At 38.4% G+C, this 21,851-nt stretch overlaps 1 protein-coding gene across 2 annotated transcripts in view; it reads right to left on the bottom strand.

Annotated features, from left to right (window-relative positions):
- The window catches only part of tyro3 (TYRO3 protein tyrosine kinase), a 65,263-nt gene that overhangs the window by 14,862 nt on the left and 28,550 nt on the right, over positions 1-21,851 (bottom strand). For both annotated transcript variants that reach the window (XM_051919711.1, XM_028821465.2), the window contains exons 3-8: positions 13,094-13,185; positions 10,266-10,436; positions 5,322-5,408; positions 4,517-4,632; positions 1,571-1,754; positions 442-584 (exon numbers count right to left, since the gene is read on the bottom strand). In XM_051919711.1, coding sequence (XP_051775671.1) covers positions 442-584; positions 1,571-1,754; positions 4,517-4,632; positions 5,322-5,408; positions 10,266-10,436; positions 13,094-13,185 — 793 coding nt within the window. The remainder of the gene's footprint in view (positions 1-441; positions 585-1,570; positions 1,755-4,516; positions 4,633-5,321; positions 5,409-10,265; positions 10,437-13,093; positions 13,186-21,851) is intronic.

The following is a 21,851-nucleotide window of genomic DNA, read 5'->3' as shown; positions in this document are numbered from 1 at the left end:
CAGGAGATGATTATAATGTTCAACCTTGCATATGAAACCCAAATCCTTTTTCTAATTATTAAGTAAAATTCAATACTGCACCTGAGCATCTCGGAAATTTTCATTTGACCACAAATACATTTTGGAAGAACCAACTACTTCATCTAGTTTTATAAGCCAGTAATGTATTGTTGTGGCCAGTGGTGCGCACAGGAGCAGCTGACAGAGATAACAACTGTGTAGGACAAAGACACGCCACAGACTAAGTGTCTTTAGTGCAGAGGTAGAACTTGTGTATTCCCAATGTTGTAAATTTGTGCCACATCTCTACCGCCTGAAGGAAAACAACTTAAAAGAGAATTGGAATGTCAACCCTGAGTGATTCCATGCCGACAATGGTTGTATAATTTTTCATGCTGGGCTATGAAGAATTACTGCCTTCTCAACAAAGTATGAACATACCTGAATATCACCTGCTCTGTTCCACTGCACCTTGTGGCCACTGAGTACCCCATTGGTCTCATTCTGGTAAAGTGGTACCCATGAAAGCACAAGACTGAAGTCAATTAGCTGAAAGCTCAGGTTTTGAGGAGCTCCTGATGGCACTTTGGAAGAGGAAAGGCAGAGAAAATCAAGTTTAATAGTTAAAATACATAACATAAAACTTATTTTGTTAAGAGCAGTGAATCCCTTGACACTGGTAAATCTAGATCACTGCTTACAAAAAATCTTGTGCTCTTTCATTTAATTTTTGGCTTCATATTATCCCAATTATTATTATGTGACAAAGTAGTTATTTGTTAGTCGACATTTTAGAAGATAATCTTGAGCTCCTATTGATTTATTTTAACCATCTAAGTTAAAAACTATAATCGAAACTACTCCTTTGGAGGGCCCTCCATAGATTCAAGTTTTCTTGCTGTTAACTAGATATCCATTTCAAGTAATTATACAATTATTTCTAGTTTTCTATGTGTGTTAAGTCAATCCAAATATTACCACCAGTATTTATTCATTTTTATAGTAAATTAGTGCATATGAGTAAGTTAGGTGCTACAAGTACTTGGGGGTTAGATCAATGACACCCTGGACTGAACATGTAACACAAAGGAACTATATTAGATTAGGCCTGTCAGACTCTTTTTCTACAACTGTGTTATGGCCAGTGCGTTTTTGTATACTGTGGTGAATTGGGCTGGTAACATCACTTCAACAGAGGCCCACTGAATCCACAAGCTAATTACAAGGGCGGGCTCAGTTATGGGACGAACTTCTGGCCTTCTAGAGGAACTATAATAGCAGAAGAAAGTATGAAGACAAAACTGAATGCCATTATGAACAATGCTACATGTCCTCTCTATGACATGCTAACAGTGAGTACTTTCAGCCAAGGAATTATTTAGCATAAGTGTGTCAACAAACACAACTGGGCCTCCTTTATAGCAAAGGCATTACACCGTTATAATGTCTCACTGTGACTGTAACTTCCACGTCTATGTACCTACCTATCTACATTTTTAGAGGTTCATAGTGTCAATATTGTCACACCTACACGGTACAATGAAATTATCAGTGAATGTGCCAAATTTACCTGATTCTGGTGTTGTAAAATCCACCCATGAACTGATTGGAGATGTCCCCACCTCATTGCTGCAGCTTACTCGAATACTGTAGTTTGAGAAGCACTTTAGACCACTAATTGTTGCATTGTAGGGTGGAACCAGAACAGACTTCTCAAGAAATATCTCTCCCTTCTCCTGGACATTGTTGCCTACCTACAGTAGTGCACATATGGAAAATAAGAAGCAGAGACAAGATCTTTATTGATAGGGACTGAACAATCAACTGAAATCCCAAGAAATGCTGATATAGCAGACATAAAACTGTCAAGGTAGATAAAGCAGAACATACAGAATGGCTACAGTCTGAAAGTTTACACAAGCACAATAAGCCATGTGTAAGGACACTCAAAGAGCCACTGATGATGATATGCAATTTGAATCTCTCATATTATAACATTTTGCCCAAAAAATCCTGGCACCATCCCCTAGCACGACACAATTCTGGTTTTAAGTACAGTAAATGAAAAAAAAAAGGTTTAAGTCCAAAGTCAATGATAAACTTCAGATGACCTAACACACCTCTAAGCCATTACAAATACCAAGCTAATAAACAAAAAAACTGTCTTGAGATACACATATCACAAAATCAGATGAAAGAAGTTCCCAGGGCATCTGTTAGGTAAGAAACACTGAGGTTTCTTCATATGGTCTACAACACTATATATAAACTAAAGTATTTATCATGTGGTTTTGTTCAGAAGGAAGCTTTGAGCTAAATGTATGTAACAATATCACCCAACAGTAAGTACGAGACACAGCCTTAGCCGGAGCAGAGACCTGGGACTTTGACCACAGGGGAGAAAAAAAAAAAAGAAAGAAGAGTCACTTCTCCGTGACATCAGGTACCGCCTACGTTTGAACAGAAATGTCTATTGTGTTAAATGTTACAAACAAATCAAGCCTGGTAAGAGCTGTGTCAAAGAGATCTTAAAAAGGAAAATACTAGGCCTCCACTCAGTTTATACTGAATAGTGTGGGGGTTTGGGGCTACACGAAAAGACTGAAATCTGAGCGAGTAGGGAAGGACTGAAAGATATTACCAATTCAAATTTAACAGGGCTTTCCTGTTTCAGAATGTATTGTATCTGTTACATGCAGTACCTATAAACACATATACAGTGCATCCAGAAAGTATTCACAGCGCATCACTTTTTCCACATTTTGTTATGTTACAGCCTTATTCCAAAATGGATTAAATTCGTTTTTTTCCTCAGAATTCTACACACAACACCCCATAATGACAACGTGAAAAAACTTCGAGGTTTTTGCAAATTTATTAAAAATAAAAAAACTGAGAAATCCCATGTACATAAGTATTCACAAGCCTTTGCTCAATACTTTGTCGATGCACCTTTGGCAGCAATTACAGCCTCAAGTCTTTTTCAATATGATGCCACAAGCTTGGCACACCTATCCTTGGCCAGTTTCGCCCATTCCTCTTTGCAGCACCTCTCAAGCTCCATCAGGTTGGATGGGAAGCGTCGGCGCACAGCCATTTTAAGATCTCTCCAGAGATGTTCAATCGGATTCAAGTCTGGGCTCTGGCTGGGCCACTCAAGGACATTCACAGAGTTGTCCTGAAGCCACTCCTTTGATATCTTAGCTGTGTGCTTAGGGTCGTTGTCCTGCTGAAAGATGAACCATCGCCCCAGTCTGAAGTCAAGAGCACTCTGGAGCAGGTTTTCATCCAGGATGTCTCTGTACATTGCTGCAGTTATCTTTCCCTTTATCCTGACTAGTCTCCCAGTTCTTGCCGCTGAAAAACATCCCCACAGCATGATGCTGCCCCCACCATGCTTCACTGTTGGGATGGTGCCAGGTTTCCTCCAAACGTGATGCCTGGCATTCACACCAAAGAGTTCAATCTTTGTCTCATCAGACCAGAGAATTTTCTTTCTCATGGTCTGAGAGTCCTTCAGGTGCCTTTTGGCAAACTCCAGGCGGGCTGCCATGTGCCTTTTACTAAGGAGTGGCTTCCATATGGCCACTCTACCATACAGGCCTAATTGGTGGATTGCTGCAGAGATGGTTGTCCTTCTGGAAGGTTCTCCTCTCTTCACAGAGGACCTCTGGAGCTCTGACAGAGTGACCATCAGGTTCTTGGTCACGTCCCTGACTAAGGCCCTTCTCCCCTGATCGCTCAGTTTAGATGGCCGGCCAGCTCTAGGAAGAGTCCTGGTAGTTTTGAATTTCTTCCACTTATGGATGATGGAGGCCACTGTGCTCACTGGGACCTTCAAAGCAGCAGAACTTTTTCTGTAACCTTCCCCAGATTTGTGCCTCGAGACAATCCTGTCTCGGAGGTCTACAGACAATTCCTTTGACTTCATGCTTGGTTTGTGCTCTGACATGAACTGTCAACTGTGGGACCTTCTATAGACAGGTGTGTGCCTTTCCAAATCATGTCCAATCAACTGAATTTACCACAGGTGGACTCCAATTAAGCTGCAGAAACATCTCAAGGATGATCAGGGGAAACAGGATGCACCTGAGCGCAATTTCGAGCTTCACGGCAAAGGCTGTGAATACTTATGTACATGTGCTTTCTCAATTTTTTTTATTTTTAATAAATTTGCAAAAACCTCAAGTAAACTTTTTTCACATTGTCATTATGGGGTGTTGTGTGTAGAATTCTGAGGAAAAAAATGAATTTAATCCATTTTGGAATGAGGCTGTAACATAACAAAATGTGGAAAAAGTGATGCGCTGTGAATACTTTCTGGATGCACTGTAAGTAGGTACATACTTAGAAGAAGAAAAAAAGCTTTTGGCTGGTGAAAGATCGTTTATAAAAACGTGGCTGAAAGTTCAAGATATTGACAAATATGTTAATTTTAAAAAACAAACAAGGCAGTCCAGATGCTAGGAGTTTTGAAGAAATGAGAATAATGCATGCCTGGAGATTATTGGGGTACCTGGATGGTGCAGTTTCGGAGCTCTGAATAACCATTAAACCCAGGCTTCCAGGACAAGCTGGCATTACAGTCTCCGCTACCATGAACATGTAATTCAGTGGGTGCCTCAGGAAGAGCTGCCGAAAGACAGAAAAGTGCTTAGTATATAAAATGAAACACTCTTTTCCAAAGCTAACCAAGCAGGTGCAGTTCTTTACCTTCTGCTTCTTTCCATTGTCTTAAAAGTATATACAGTATATTCACTACCCAGTTATAAAACAGACAGTTGGCTAGTGCCAAACTCCCTTTTTCGTTAAATCTTTGCAATGTGATCTATTTTATACTTATTCTTTTTGTTTTCCAATTGTATTAAGGAGCAATTCTATTTAACTTAAAGATTTGTTATATATATATATATATATATATATATATATATATATATATATATATATATATATATATATATATATATATATATGGATATTCTGAAAAACATACAAGAGTTTAGGAAGGACATTCGATTTCTGGCATAACTTATAACCCATGTGAAACTAGGTTGGGACAAGTCTAACCCTTCAGCCTTGTGACAATCCTCTGTTATTTCCAAACAGAATAAATACAGTAGTTCGATGTATGCATTTTTAATAAATTTTAACAACAGTTTCTCAATTTATGCTGTACAGTAAATACAGCATAGAAAGGGAAAAAGCACTGTTGCAGTCTAGAGAATAAATATTTTTGGCTCACTGTTTTCCAACTCATTTGTGCTAATCAAGACCCACCCCAGTCCCCAAAAGAGAAGTCGATTGCTAAAATATAACCTCACCTGTAATGTGCACCCTGGCAGTGCGGGAGATGGCCAAGCCTCTTTCATTGTGAGCCTCACAGTGGAATTCAGCATTTTTTTTCATCCCTAAAGTTTAAAAAAAAAAAAAAAAGAAAAAAAAAAAAGAAACAAAATTGTTTAGGACCTGGTGAACAGATTCTGCTTTTACCCTAGTTAAAGAAAAAAAAATTCTACATGCAACAAAAGTTTATTTTTGTCCAGTGGATTATACTTTTACAGAGGGTCCCACTCCCAAGCTAACCCATCATTATGTTAACCTAGATCTACAGGGGGAAAAAAAACCACAAGCTCTGCTCTGAGTCGTTCTGCATATCCACTATGAAAGAAACTGAACTGCATATCTCTAGCCATGGACACATAACGTGAATATTTTAGTAGAGAGGCCTATGTAGTCACAATTTATTAATATCCTTAGCTGTTTCAAACAGAATGCTAACAATAAGAGCAGCTTCCCCTCACTGAAAATAATGTAGATGACACAAATTAGCATGAAAAAAATATTACAAATTAGTAAGGTAGCAGTCACATTTTTGAAAGGCAGGCCAAAGGTATCATATGTCAACCAAGACGTCAACTGAATTAATTGCCATTAAAAGCATGAATGAAAAACCAAGATCTGTTGGTGTAGTCAGCCTTCTCAAAGCCTAAAGTAAATTTGCACCAGAATGTCAGCATAAATACCAACATTGTTGTGATACTTGAATGCACTTTTTTTTTTTTTACTTTTATTGAATTTATTTAAAGCATATAACATCCCATACAATCAAATAAAACTTAGCAAAACTAAATTCAATTCCACCCCCACCCATGAGAAAGAGAGAAAGGCCAACAGCCAGAGTAAAACATTTAAAAGTAGTATAGAGGGAAAGGAGTCTTTCTCCTCAATATAAGTGCTTATTCTAAAATATTATTGATTAGATCCTGCCAGGTTTTAAAAAAGCTTTGAACAGATCCTCTAAGACAGAATTAGATTATTTCCAATTTTAAATAGCTTTAAAACTATTATAATTTGTCTTCACATGTTGGCTGACTGAAGCAATAAATACTGAGCACCTAGTAGGGGTAGGTTACCATTTCTTTCACTCAGGGTTAGCAGCTGAGAATGGACACCTTCAATAGTAAGAAGCATGAAAAAGAGTAACATGAATATGTAAGTGGAAACAGTTAAGGTGAATCAACCTTCAATGTCTAAAGCACACCCATGTGGTCTGCCCAAGCCAAACGTGGTGAGTCCTTATTTGGAGTACTGAGGAGTGATTACTTACCTGTGCAGTCATCATTAATACTCAGTGCTTAGGTGGACATTGTATGCGTGTGTTAAACTTCAGCTACACAACAGCAGGGCAATCCATAACCAACCTGGTAAACCCTATTTATTCCATGATAAAACACTAAGCACGCATTATGGAAAATCTAATTTTTTGTTTTTGTCCAATGTAATCACTCAGTTTTAGACTAAAGCCAGGTACTGTGTTAGATCCGTTTATCAGCAGTCATATGGTACTATGGCACCTGTGTTCCTCACCTGAAAATTTTCAGTTTTACATGAGAGTCTTGGCTTCTTATACTCCAACAAGTGTCAAAGATTTAATATTTTTACTTGCTGTTACAGAGTGTCATATAGAGCTATGAAAAATGTAAAATAGATCTGGAGAGTAAGTTATGTCATTTTGCCTTCAAAATTCATCTATCTACGTAGAAGCTGCAAAAAAAAAAATAAAAAAACACGGTCACACCTTGTACAAACACTCTCACTCCCTGCACTACCAGTGGTGTAATCTCAAGGTTGTTCAGGGTTGGTATCTGGAGTTTTTACTTAGTTCTGCAGGTATGTAGTGTACATTATGATGAAAGTCTGTTCATTTATTGACTTAACACATATCCAAAGTTATTTACAAGTATGGAGTACAAATATTTTTATAATTTTACAATTGGGACACTGGCAGATTAAGTAACTTACTTAATGTCTCAAGCAGTGACTCAAGTGTTGGAGACTGAACCAGTAGCCCTTGATTTCCTTTTGCATGTAACTACTTCTTTGACATGTTCTACAGCACTTTCAGCTACATCCTTTGTATGAAATTGTGCTACAGAAATAAACGCTGTTGTTGTGATTTATAGTCCAACAGTTACTGCACTACCCACACTGTATTTATTCCACTTACAGGTGTCTTTAACTTGCCATCAACATTTTGGCATTACATGTTTATTCTCATTTATGACAATAAGCTTGCAACTTCATAAAATGGTATATTTCTCTGATCTGTGAGGGTCAATCATCTACCATTACTTAATGTACCATTGTTAATACTTACCAATTCATGAGAGTTCTTTAAGACACCCTCTCTCACAGAAAAAAAAAATAAAAACACACTACTGGTACAAACAATTTTTGTAAAAATGAGAAATTTTGCTTTATGATGATCTACTTTGCAGAAACAAAACTAGACACATCACATTTGTTTTGTAGTGCAAATCTTCTAGAAATGTTCTATCATGAGGCTGAGAACTGGAACTATCCGATCAAGAGAAATTCAAAACAAAACACTATTCTTAGTTTTGGGGAGGCTTCACTTCCAAACGCATTCTTAGATGAAAATATAAAACATCTGGAATAGATTCTGTACTATTCACAATGGGGGCCAATAAGACCAAAGATTAAACATTAAAAAGGCGATAACAAGAATGAAAAAATTTCGAAGTACTTCTTGCTGTCTCATTAAGTCATTACTGCAAATGTTTAACCCTGTGGCTCAATGCACAAACACAAAACTATGCTGCAAGATATCAGCCACAGCATAATTTACAATTTACGAAAACATCAAAATGACTTATTCAGAACCATCATGTAGTAGAACCGACTGTTAAGACGTAGTTGATAACTAGGTAGACAACATGGCTCCTCTAGAAAATAATTAAATGAACACATGTCAATTAGACGTTGCAGAGAATTTTCAAGATTAAAAAAAGTGTAATTGAAGCAGAAATATACGTCTTTAATTACATTTATTAATCAAACCCCTACAGAACTGATTGATCAATCAGCAACAGAATTGCTTATATACTGTAGATAATACTACTTAAAGTAGGTTTGAAGGTTTCAGGCGACCATTCTGTATCTGTGTGCAATGAGCAAAGAGAACAAGCAAGACTGAAGATTTAAGTAGTTTTGAAAACATGATGCAGATGATCAATAAGAGTGCATCTCAATGGCAACCCTGTTGACGTTTTTGCGTTTGACAGTGTCACAAGTATATTAAGAACAAACTCTCATCCAAAAACAATCAGTCTGATGGTAGGCCTGTGTCTAAAACAGACAACTGATTAAAGGGGCCAACAGAGTGAGACACAACTAGTGCAGGGCAACAGGCAGGCCACATAAGTCATTTTAGAGCACAGCACAAAAGTGGTGCTGAAAATGGCATCATATTAGAACACACAACTTGTAGTATGGCAGCTGATGATTCAAATGGCAGCAAAAACAAGAAGAAGTGGCTGCTGTGAGCTAAGGAATAGCAACACTAATATTTGGAGAAGCACAGCCTTGTCCTACTGAATCCTGGACTGAATCAAGTCTGCTCATAATAAAAGCTGGAATCATGAGTGATCAAATGATCCCAAGATGAAGCAGGCATTTTCAGATATTAAACTGCTACAGAAAGAACAGAAAATAGTGAAAGAACAGATTAGCAAGTGACAGTTTCTTTATAACAATTAAGAGTGAAATTTAATTCACTCCAGCAGAAGACAATGTTTTCCAGCAGCTGAAGCAAGGCCTTCTCATAAGCCTCATATTTCTCCCCTAAGAGTTCCTTTGGGAACACTACAGGGACATGAAAAGCAAGAAAGTCTCACAAAATGGCAGCAGTCATAAAAATAAAAATAAGGAAATAAAGCAGCACTCAAATAGTAACTCAGAACAGTGCAGTGAAAAAATGTAAAACCTAAAAAATAACAAGATTTATGACAGTATTAAAGTAAACATCCTTATCAACACAAATCTACTTAGCATAAAAATAAAATTAAATGTTATCAAAATTTCAAATGATGTAAGAGCATTACACTCCATTACACTGTTCATGGTGATAACACAGGACCAATGATTATAACAGCTAAAACAAATAAGAAAAGAAGCTTTATTTTATCAAACACACATACTTACATGTTGTTCATCAATAAAACTCAATTTTCTTGCAGGTTAAGTTTTCTCAACATGTCTTTTCTATGTTCAGTAAACACAGGACGAGCTCACTGTTTGTGATTACCTATTTATCATGACATATTTAAGGAGAAACATTTTTAGCATCATTTGTATGCTTAAACAGTTGGCAAGGTGGTGTGATGGTAGCGCTAATGCCACACAGTAAGGGGAGCCAAGATTGTGTACTGGTGCTTCCTGCGTTGGAGCTGCATGTTCTTCTTCTGTCCACTACATTTTCCTCCGACAGTTGAAAGATATGCAGATTAGGTGAGTTAGTGTTACTAAATTGGCCCAAGTGTGTGGGTTTGTCCTCCCTGCAATGCACTGGCACCCCATCCAAGTGTTGTATTCACCTTTCACCTGAGAATTTCTGGGTTAGGCTTCAGCTGCCCCACAACCCTGTCCTGGATAAGCACATTAGGAAAATTGGCCATATGAATGTATACTTAAACCTAAATGTGCCTTATTTACTACAGATCTTTAGGCCACTGACAAAGTGGGTTTTCAGCTTCTGATTCAACTCCATTGAACTCATTTGAATGTTTTTCTTTATCACTGACCTGCTTTAAATGCCATAAATCAATGACAAATTAAAGAAGTTATTAATATAATCTTAGATAGTAATATTAATAACTTGTCTGGTGAGATCTTGTTAAGAGCAAATCAGGGTTTACAAAGAATAGCTAATATTACTGATGTACTTGCCAATAAAACATGGTTACCGTGAATATTAAGGATAGATGAGGAGGATTCCAGCTTTTCCAATTTCTTTCCTTGAAACCACCAGATCACTTTTACAGGTTCTGGGGGGCCAACAGCAGCACAGGTCAGGTTAAAGGACATATCAGGCAAGACAAACACATCCTGTGGCTCCAAAACAAAATGAGGCACCCCTAGGAGGAAGAGAGTAAATGTTTAACACATACTTAGATTATTTCAGGTGATTATTGCAATGTAAATTAAGAAAAGGAAAAAGGACATCAATTCTCTGGTCTCAGAATGTTCTCCCTTGATAACTGCTTGCTTGGGTATCTTGAACACAGTCAGAGAAGTAACCATTGTCTATTTTCTACAAATTCAGGGCTCTCTTTACAATACAAAATCTGGTATCTGGTGCTGAGAAATGAATATGGTATGGAAACTACTTTATCTTTTCTAGTGTTCTGTATGTATATGGTGCAAAGTACAGGAAGAGAGCATTTCAGCTCTAATTTAGCTTGAATAGCAGATTGTGATTAGCTCTCACTTTCTCATGGCAAGAAAGAGAGTTTATTAAGAGGGTAATTACATTTTTTGACGTACAGAAAGAAGCCGAAAAAAGATATTACAATGAATTTTAGGATGAGAAAAGGGTAACCATGCAAAAATCTTTTTGTTTCCTGTTCAGCTAATGATTCCAAAGTATCGTTGAGATTTGGATGAATTTTTTACTAAAATTCTGGAAACAACATACTGATGCACTGACTTACTGCGGCTGAAGCATAAACCTTTTAAATGGTGAAAATGAAGAAGGTGATAAAAATTGCTTCACTGCAGATTTTTAAGCAATTTCATCTGTCTCCTGCTCTGCCGGAACTTATTACTGCGATCAATCAATACACCAGAACGGAAGGAAATATGAAACTGTGATTGGTTTCTCTTTTATCCAGTGAACAAAATGTTCCAATACTGCCTCATGAAATGAATGAAATTTTTATTCCAGGACAATGTTACAAGATGTATCCACCTTTAAAATTACTGTTTCCAAACATTAGATAGATAGATAGATAGATAGATAGATAGATAGATAGATAGATAGATAGATAGATAGATAGATAGATAGATAGATAGATAGATAGATAGATAGATACTTTATTAATCCCAATGGGATATTCACAAATTAAAATTATAGTATGAAAAATATAGGTGTACAGGTTATTACAATCATACGTATAGAGTACAGTGAAATCCTTACATGCAATGGCTAATAAGCATTCGACACATCACCACTCTCTAGCTCCACGACCAGTGAGTATAACTACCATCCAAACAACCATCCATTTATTTTCTTAACCTGCCTTAAACCTTCGATACTCATCTTCAAAATCTCAGTATATATTTGGCATTAATTAACAAATAAAATAAAAACATAACAGTGCACTAAAATGAAAAGGCTTTCTGGAATAACCAATTATTCTAACCTGAATGTCTTTTAAGTATGTGGGGAGAAAGCTAGGAAACCCACACCGACCCAGGCACAGGTAGAGGGTACACACACCAAATGGACAAAGGTCAAAGAATGAAACTAAGGACAATGATCTGTGTGGAGGCAATGCTTCAGCCTATGGCACTCATGATGAAAATAAATTTGCCAAATTCGGTTATTATTTTTGATTTTTAGCTTATGCTTTGGAAAATGTGTGTTGAGGCAATTTTAAAACACCATAATATCATAACATGCAGACACTGGTGAGCCTGTTTTATTAAAAAAAAAAAAAAAAAAAAAAGGATTATACCCCTAGGGCCCTGACTATTTGGCATCTTGTTTCAGATTTTCCTGACCCTCTGGTGGAATTTACCTTTAAACACCTCTCTTATATACCCCAGATTCATTTTTTGTTGGTTTTAGGCTGAAAACGTTTATCAACTTCAATCTTCCCTTAACTTCACATCCAGTCCAAAAATAAGTCTAGCACATCTTCTCTTAACTTTTGGTGCCACAGCATCCTTTATAGTACATAAACTGCTTGACAACAGTTGTGAACTTCCTAGTCTATCTAATAAGTCACAATTTATACTTCCACACCCCACTGTGTATCTAAATTCAATATTTTTGCTATTTATCTCTAATATTTTTTATTTAGATTAAACATCATCTGGACCATACCTGAATTTTGTTATTACTGCATAAGTGGTTGATGCTTTTACCCAAGGTGACTTACTTATTCATTACAATTCTTTGCACCCCTTTTGCACAGGTTAAGTGGTTGGCTGAGAAAATAAAAAGGCCAGAGGAGGGAACTGAGACTTGTGGCTTAAAGCACAGTGCTTAAGCCACTACACCACACAGTCTGAATTCTAGTCAGGTCCTTCTGTAATAATTCTGTTCATTTAGGGTACCCCCTATTCACATAATTTCAGGATATCTGCAAATATAACATTTTAACTGAATTATTTACATTAATTTAAAAAAGAAGACCCAGTAGAGACAGTGGAAATCCATTTTGTCCTCACAGGTGGTGCAGTGGTAGTGTTGCTGCTTTGCAGTAAGGAGACTGTGGAAGATTGTGGGTTCGCTTCCCGGTTCCTCCTTGTGTGGATAGCGCTTCGAGTACTGAGAAAAGCGCTATATAAATGTAATGAATTATTATTATTATTATTATTAATTATTTTTGACCAATTCTGAAAAAGCGCCTTATACAATAAAGCAATGCCTTCCATGCATAAGACATACATCTGTACACAGCTCTCTGAAATTAGTGACCATCTGTATTTGCTATCATGTCTAGTCTTGTAAGCACCAAGGACAGCCTAGGAATTTTTTAAATATGCAGTGGGGGGTGTGACTCACCTTCCACAGTCATCCAGGCCGGATCGGAGGAGGCCAGATCTTCAACTTCACACCAGTACTTGCCAGCATCAGCTCTCTGGACAGAAGGAATTCTGATGACAGAAAAGGACAAACCTAACCCATCACATTACAGCTGAACAAATATTTATGCAACTATTTCAAAGCCATTAGAAAGCTTGCCTAATAATTACAGTAGTAACACTCAAACACCTGATATAATAATTACAAGAACCCTAAATATCCCATCAGGTTATCACACCTTTCTATGTATTCAAGATCACTACTGTACACTGCAACATAACACAGCGTAACATTCTCAAATGTGCTTAATCCAATTCAGGGTTGCAGGGGGCTGGGATAGTTCCTGGCATCATTAGACAAGTTGGGAAACTAGTTTATGGAAAACCCACTCACTCCCAAACTTTCAATCAAATGTGTAAAGAAAAAATAAAATATAATCTTAATGGAAACATAGTCTTAGATAACATATAACACCGGTTTCTCAGTCTCAGTCCCGGGGTCTACTGCAGCTGCAAGCTTTCATTCCAATCGATTCCTGATTTTAACCTACCCCAGTCTTAAAGAGACTATTATTTCCAAGTGTCTAGCTTTACTGTGTCAATACAGAAAATGGCAACAGGATTTGGTCACTTTTTAAAAGAAAATTAACATGTATTGAGATATTCAATTTTCTTTATACTGCGTGCTCTGATTTCATTGATATGTTTTTATTACTTATGATTAAGGTGGCTAATAAACACACAGGCGGTCTACACATTTGCCTGCACAGTTATTTAGTTACTAGCCCTATTTTGATTCAATTAAGGGAACAAGCATATATAAAGTTACATAAAAAAATATAAATAAATAACAAATATAAACATCTAACAAAAAATAGCTCACACACTTGTTTGTTTCTAATTATTGAGTGAAATCTGAGATCAGATTTTTAAACAGATATTGAATTAAAAGCAGGATAAATTGCTAATTATGAAACTGTTTGGAACACACTCCGCTTGCCACAGGGACCCCAATGATACATACTGTATATCTAATCTTCTTCATCTTTTCCCACTTCTTTGTTGGGTCGATGTGCTTCATTAACTTTCTCCATACAGCTCAGTCCTGCACCTCTTCGCCAGTCAAGCACTTTTCCTTCAGATATTCTTCTACTTTATCCCTACACCTGTGTTTTGGCCTCCCTAGTTTTCTCTTCTCCTGTACTTCCATTCCCATCACTCTTTTGCCTATGTATTCATTGTCTCTCCTCAACACATGTCCAAACCAATTCAACCTCCTTTCCTGTACTTACTTAGGTATCTGTCCCATTTTGTTGTACCTCTAATCATCTCATTACTTATTCTGGCCTTTTTCTGTTACTTCACACATCCATCTCAACATTCCCATTTCTGCCATATCTAACATCTTCTCCAGTGCTCTGTTTATTGCCCATGTCTCAGCTCCAAACATCATTGCTGGTCTTACCACTGCCTTAAAAACCTTACCTTTACTTTTGCCTTAATTCTCCTCACAATACTCCTGACACCTTCTTCCAACTGTTCCATCCACACTGCACTCTAAGAGTTATCTAGATATTTACACTTATCCACTCTTCTCAATAGCTCTCCTTGCAGGCTCAATTATGAAAAGCCAAACTATTACCTCGGTTCACGACCACACACTCGGTATACGAACAAGCCAGTTTCCCTTTCGGTTTGTACATGTTCAGTCTCTCCCTGTGCAGCGAGCAAGAGAGAGAGAGTGCGACACACACACACAGGCGTGGGAGAGAGAGAGAGGCACACACACACACAGGCGCGTGAGACAGAGGCACACACAGGCGCGCGACAGAGAGAGATACACACACAGGCGCGCGACAGAGAGACACACACACACAGGCGCGCGACAGAGAGACACACACACACAGGCGCGCGACAGAGAGAGACACACACACACACACACAGGCACAGAGAGAGACACACACACAGGCGCGCGACAGAGAGAGACACACACACAGGCGCACGAGAGAGAGGCACACACACACGCGAGAGAGAGAGAGAGAGACACACACACACACACAGGCGCGCGAGAGAGAGACACACACACACACAGGCGCGCAAGAGAGAGAGAGACACACACACAGGCGCTCCAGGCTCGGGAAAGAGAGACACACACACACACAGGCGCGCGCGAGAGAGAGAGAGAGACACACACACAGGCGCTCCAGGCTCGGGAAAGAGAGACACACACACAGGCACAGAGAGAGACACACGCACACATGAAAGAGAGAGCGAACGAGAGAGGGAGGGCTGGACGCATAAGGTAGAAAAGGCTTGTTTTTGTTTTCAGTTCTGTTTACAGCGATCAGTTCATACTGTGCATTGTTGCAATGTTATTTTTCTTGGTGGTTTATTAAATTACGTATTTTTCAAATGTTCATTTTTTTCCCTGTGCTTAAAACTCATTAAAAAAAATTGTTTTTAGCGAGCGGTTCCTAGCACCATAGCACAGTGCAGTGTTAGTTTTTGTCTGTTGATCAAGGTTTTCTCAGTTTTATTCAATGTTTTTACATTTAGTTTACTAATATGCTGTGCATTCTATTGTATAATTAACTATATTTGTGCTTAAAAACTAAAAAAAATATATTTACATACAGTTCGTATGGTCTGGAACGGATTAATTGTATTTACATACAATCCTATGGGGGAAATTGCTTCGGTTCACGACCAAATCGGTTTACGACCAGAGTTTTGGAACGAATTATGGTCGTGAACCAAGGTTCCACTGTACATATATTATTCGACAACATAAGATGAAATGGGCACGAGTTTGTGTCAGCAGTGTATGAAGAACAAATGATAAGTAACAAAGAAGTTGTTTTGTAATGATTGTAGTCCGCTTTACTCATTACTGTACAGGCTTGTACTGTTAGTTGATGAATTTTCCAGGCCTATAGTATAATATTGAATGAGGAATGTTCCAGTACAATATGGAATAGTAATAAGTATAAGCACCACAAACCTGATATAGGTGTATTGAATGAATGCGTAATTAGGCCTCGAGCTGTAGTCGAAATCGCCTTTCAGGCTGCTAGAGCTTTAATCAAAGTCGCCTCTCTTTTTAAATTTTTGCGGCCGTAAATCCGCCGCCTGCCGTGATGTTGGGGTTGGATGTCGGTCTCGTAAGGTTTTACGGGCAGCTGCGCAGAAGGCGACTGTGCATTCGGTTTCGGACGGACGTGAGTGAGTGAGGAGGCAGGCGAATTATGTATTTATATATATATATATATAAAAACACACACACATTACTACTACTACTACTATATATATATATACACACTACAGTCACACACGTGCACACGGGAGGCAGCAGGATGTTCTAGCTACTCCTGACACACAGGCACAGGGGAGCCTATTCTTCCCTCCCTACAGGAGCAGTAAGACCTAGTCTCCCCCTACCTCGACTCCAGACCATGCCTTCAGATGACCATTTTCCTTTAGATGTCCCTTCTCTTTCCCCTCCATAGCAATAAAAAGCCAAAAGCCTTGCTATGCAGTCAGTCTACTTCAGGACTCAGTCAGTTATGACTACTTACTTGCTTGCTTATTTTTCAGCGTACCCTACAATATATGGGGGGATCCTCAACACTTTTTCATTGTGTTCTGTCTCACTTTACAAATATATTATATATATATATATATATATATATATATATATATATATATATATATACACACATACATATACATATAAACATACATACATACATACACAACATACACACAAATTTTATAAATGTCTGTGTACGTTGCCAGTTTCAGATATGATTTTATCTTTGAAACTCTAAGGTCAGTAATAAACTGAAATTTTTCTTGAGAAAGCTGTTTCATTTTGACCATCTGTGACCCTGGAACTGAACTGTAGGAATGCCAGTGCCTTGCAACCTAAGGAAAGACAATTTACTTCCTTTACTGAACAGAAAAACTGGTTTAATGGTGTTAATGTAAATGCAATGGTTTCTCTAATAAGCAATTAGCATTTAAACATGACTAATTAATAATAAGCTAAGGGAGATTACCATTATGACACTGAAGGAATGGCTGTTGAAAATGGGGCTTTGCAGTCACATGTTAATAATAAATTAAAAAATGGCAATTTCTAGCAGTATCTTTAGCAACAGTAGTAATGTCTTCCATGTATTTTTAAATCAATTTAATTGTAACTTAATAAAAAAAAAGATATTGATTTCTATCAAAAACATGAAAATATTCAGCAGTGTTCAAATGTTTATATATACAGTGCATCCGGAAAGTATTCACAGCGCATCACTTTTTCCACATTTTGTTATGTTACAGCCTTATTCCAAAATGGATTAAATTCATTTTTTTCCTCAGAATTCTGCACACAACACCCCATAATGACAACATGAAAAAAGTTTACTTGAGGATTTTGCAAATTTATTAAAAATAAAAAAATTGAGAAATCACATGTACATAAGTATTCACAGCCTTTGCTGTGAAGCTCGAAATTGAGCTCAGGTGCATCCTGTTTCCCCTGATCATCCTTCAGATGTTTCTGCAGCTTAATTGGAGTCCACCTGTGGTAAATTCAGTTGACTGGACATGATTTGGAAAGGCACACACCTGTCTGTATAAGGTCCCACTGTTGACAGTTCATGTCAGAGCATAAACCAAGCATGAAGTCAAAGGAATTGTCTGTAGACCTCCAAGACAGGATTGTCTCAAGGCACAAATCTGGGGAAGGTTACAGAAAAATTTCTGCTGCTTTGAAGGTCCCAATGAGCACAGTGGCCTCCATCATCCGTAAGTGGAAGAAGTTTGAAACCACCAGGACTCTTCCTAGAGCTGGCCGGTCATCTAAACTGAGCGATCGGGGGAGAAAGGCCTTAGTCAGGGAGGTGACCAAGAACCCAATGGTCACTCTGTCAGAGCTCTAGAGGTCCTCTGTGAAGAGAGGAGAACCTTCCAGAAGGAGAACCATCTCTGCAGCAATCCACCAATCAGGTCTGTATGGCAGAGTGGCCAGACAGAAGCCACTCCTTAGTAAAAGGCACATGGCAGCCCGCCTGGAGTTTGCCAAAAGGCACCTGAAGGACTCTCAGACCATGAGAAAGAAAATTCTCTGGTCTGATGAGACAAAGATTGAACTCTTTGGTGTGAATGCCAGGCATCACGTTTGGAGGAAACCTGGCACCATCCCTACAGTGAAGCATGGTGGTGGCAGCATCATGCTGTGGGGATGTTTTTCAGCGGCAAGAACTGGGAGACTAGTCAGAATAAAGGGAAAGATAACTGGAGCAATGTACAGAGACATCCTGGATGAAAACCTGCTCCGGAGCGCTCTTGACCTCAGACTGGGGCAACGGTTCATCTTTCAGCAGGACAACGACCCTAAGCACACAGCCAAGATATCAAAGGAGTGGCTTCAGGACAACTCTGTGAATGTCCTTGAGTGGCCCAGCCAGAGCCCAGACTTGAATCTGATTGAACATCTCTGGAGAGATCTTAAAATGGCTGTGCACCGCCGCTTCCCATCCAACCTGATGGAGATTTTGAGAGGTACTGCAAAGAGGAATGGGCGAAACTGGCCAAGGATAGGTGTGCCAAGCTTGTGGCATCATATTCAAAAAGACTTGAGGCTGTAATTGCTGCCAAAGGTGCATCGACAAAGTATTGAGTAAAGGCTGTGAAGACTTATGTACATGTGATTTCTTAGTTTTTTTAGTTTTAATAAATTTGCAAAAACTTCAAGTAAACTTTTTTCATGTTGTCATTATGGGGTGTTGTGTGCAGAATTCTGAGGAAAAAAAATGAATTTAATCCATTTTGGAATAAGGCTGTAACATAATAAAATGTGGAAAAAGTGATGTGCTGTGAATACTTTCTGGATGCACTGTATACACACACACACACCCTAATTCACTAACATGAGTAATACAGATTGAAGCAGGTGCTAATCCCACAAAAATAACATATACAGAGGTCACACCTAGGCATAAATGCTTATCTGCGTCTATTTTTTGTCTTATCTAGAAGCAATTGCTATGACTCACTCTTTCATTATATTGTATGGCAAATACATGGAGGGGAAAGGTCCATTTAAATTCAGTAATGAATATGTACAGATGTGAGAACAAGGGGATTCACACATTATCCCAATGAGAACCGACTATGCACACTACTCTGTTTACATATGGATAGATGGATGAATTAATAAAGTGCTGTCTATCTGTCAATCAATCTATTTGTCCCAACAGGGAATTTAGCTTTTTACAGAAGCTCAAGAAATAATATAAAACAAACAGCAGCTTCCCTTAAATACACATAAAGAATAACAAAAAAGATGAAACAGGGAGGAATTACAAAGGTATAATGCCATTGGTAAAAAGGTCCTCTGTGTAATGTGATCAGTCAAGACTGTCATTAATGGGGACCCAAGAATTTGCAGCAGCACATTACCTCCACATCAATTCCCTGAATAGTGACCAGTGGCCTCATGTATAAACGGTGCGTACGAACGTTTCCACGCTCAAATTGCGATGTATAAAACCTAAACTTGGCGTAAAGCCACGCACATTTCCATAGTACCTCATACCCTGGCGTACGCAATTTCTCCGCTCAATTTTGCAGACTGGCGGCACCCAGCGTCAAAGCAGTGCTACTGTTCCTGTGTGGTCACCCTTTCTTTCTTAGATCCACATTCCTGACGCGGCTTTATAAATACACTGAAACTAACTGCATATTGCTTATTAGTGTAATGCATCTGGTTGTAATTAACCTGTAGCAATATAATGGTCCAGGGAATAGCCATAGTATTCCAAATACCATAACTGCTTTAGCGTTGTTACTCTCGATGCATCTTCTTCTTCTTTCAGCTGCTCCCGTTAAAGGTTGCTACAGCAGATCATCTTTTTCCATATTACTCTCACTGCACCACTCGGAGTATTTATATCACTGTATCCGAGTGGGGAATCACAGCAGCAGCTAAGCAGGAAAGAGAAATATCGGTATACAGCATGAAGCAGACACTGCCTGAGCCATGGCAAAACGTTTCAGAGACTTTCCTGTACGGACTTCGCAGTTTAGAAAAAGTTTCATCCCAAGAACTCTAAACACACTCAATCAGTCCATCAAGTGCTCCTTGTAGAACTGTTTGTACTTATAAGTACAATTACCCCACTGTAAACTTGCACTACAGTTATAATATTGCACAACCTGCGCCACTTTATAAAGCGCATATTTACATATGATGACGATATCATTTCTAAGATGAAATGCAGCAAAATATGTTGATTATATTATACAGATAAAACTTTAACTTCATTTAAATAATCTGTATTGTTAATAATTAAACATGTGAGGACACGGTGCCGCAGCGCTAGCTAGTTCAGGGATTGTTCCTGCTTTGCGTTGTATTCTTGCTGGTGCTGGCGCGACACTGGAAGGATAAATGGATAAAATAATTAAACATGTACTACAAAGATATTTCAATGTTCCTTAAAAGTTTTGAAGAATCGGCGTTCTAAGCTTACAGATGGCTTCACGTCTATTACAGAGCTGATTGTGTGGCGATTGGGTATTTGGAGAAAGAAAAGTAAGGAAAGGAATTGGAGGTTAGTACGTTTGAAAGAGACAGTACTTCTGTAATAAATTATTTCATCGAAGGTTGCGCATGGCGCAGCAAGCCTCTTGCGTGAGACATGAACAAGCACTGTGCCACCGTGTTCCCATGTTTAATAACATGCTTTCATTCCTATCATCATGAACAAGATATCACGTATACATCTCAGTATTTTAATTATTCAGAGATCTGAAATATCACGAATGCAATGGATTATGTGTCCTGTCGGAAAAAGAGAAAGCCCGTTTAAGAAGCAGGTAGTGATTCACACACAGAGCACAAAGAAGATCAAATACAGAACAAAGCATTTAATGTGCTACTTTAGTTACGATGGGATTTGAGAAACTAGTAAATTAAACGATTTTAAGATGAACTTTACGATGTTCTACTTTAATGGCAAAATAAACTACGTGATTAAAGTGGAAAATTCGAGATTGAAGTTGACATTTCGTGCTGTTTTCCCACTGTGTGCCTATTTTTTCTTGTCTGTACCCTAATAAGCTTTCATATGACATTCAGACAGTGGGCTACGACACGCCTTTTCACAGCGACTTTGATATGTGATTTCTTCTTTTATTTCGGGCACTGTGTGACTTTGTGAACTTGAGCTTTCGAGTTTCTCCGACACTCTGTCACTTGATCAACTTCCTTTTGTTGTTTATATCACTGTTTAAACCAACAAATAGTACGTTTTTCCTTTGCCTCCACTTGGTATTCGCTGAAATTCTTATATTTTCCCCCGTGCTTTTCCCATTGTCTTTTCAAAGAAGGCTGAGCTTAAGGGTTATTTATATTGATTTGCATATTCAAAGAGGCATAATTCTGGGAGGAGTTGGGGCGGGACAGAAGGCGCGAGCACATGCGTTACTTTTCACGCCGATCGGGATTTATGTAGCGGAAGAACGAGAAAGTTTGCATACGTACATATTCTTGCATCTGGATTTTTCTGTGCATACGCACATTCCCGCTTTTGTGCTTACGCCATGTTATAGTATGAGTTCTACGCACGGCGTTATACATGAGGCCCCAGGTGTAAAGGATCTTTGATGAAGTGAAAGACAATGACCTGTTCATTGCTTTTGCTGATATTAAGTTGCTGACAATTCTTTGTGCACCA

Source organism: Erpetoichthys calabaricus, chromosome 16, assembly GCF_900747795.2.
Source record: "Erpetoichthys calabaricus chromosome 16, fErpCal1.3, whole genome shotgun sequence".
NCBI classification, from domain to species: Eukaryota; Metazoa; Chordata; class Cladistia; order Polypteriformes; family Polypteridae; genus Erpetoichthys; species Erpetoichthys calabaricus.
Note: the sequence above shows the minus strand (reverse complement) of the source record. Positions and strands in the feature narration are given on the sequence as shown.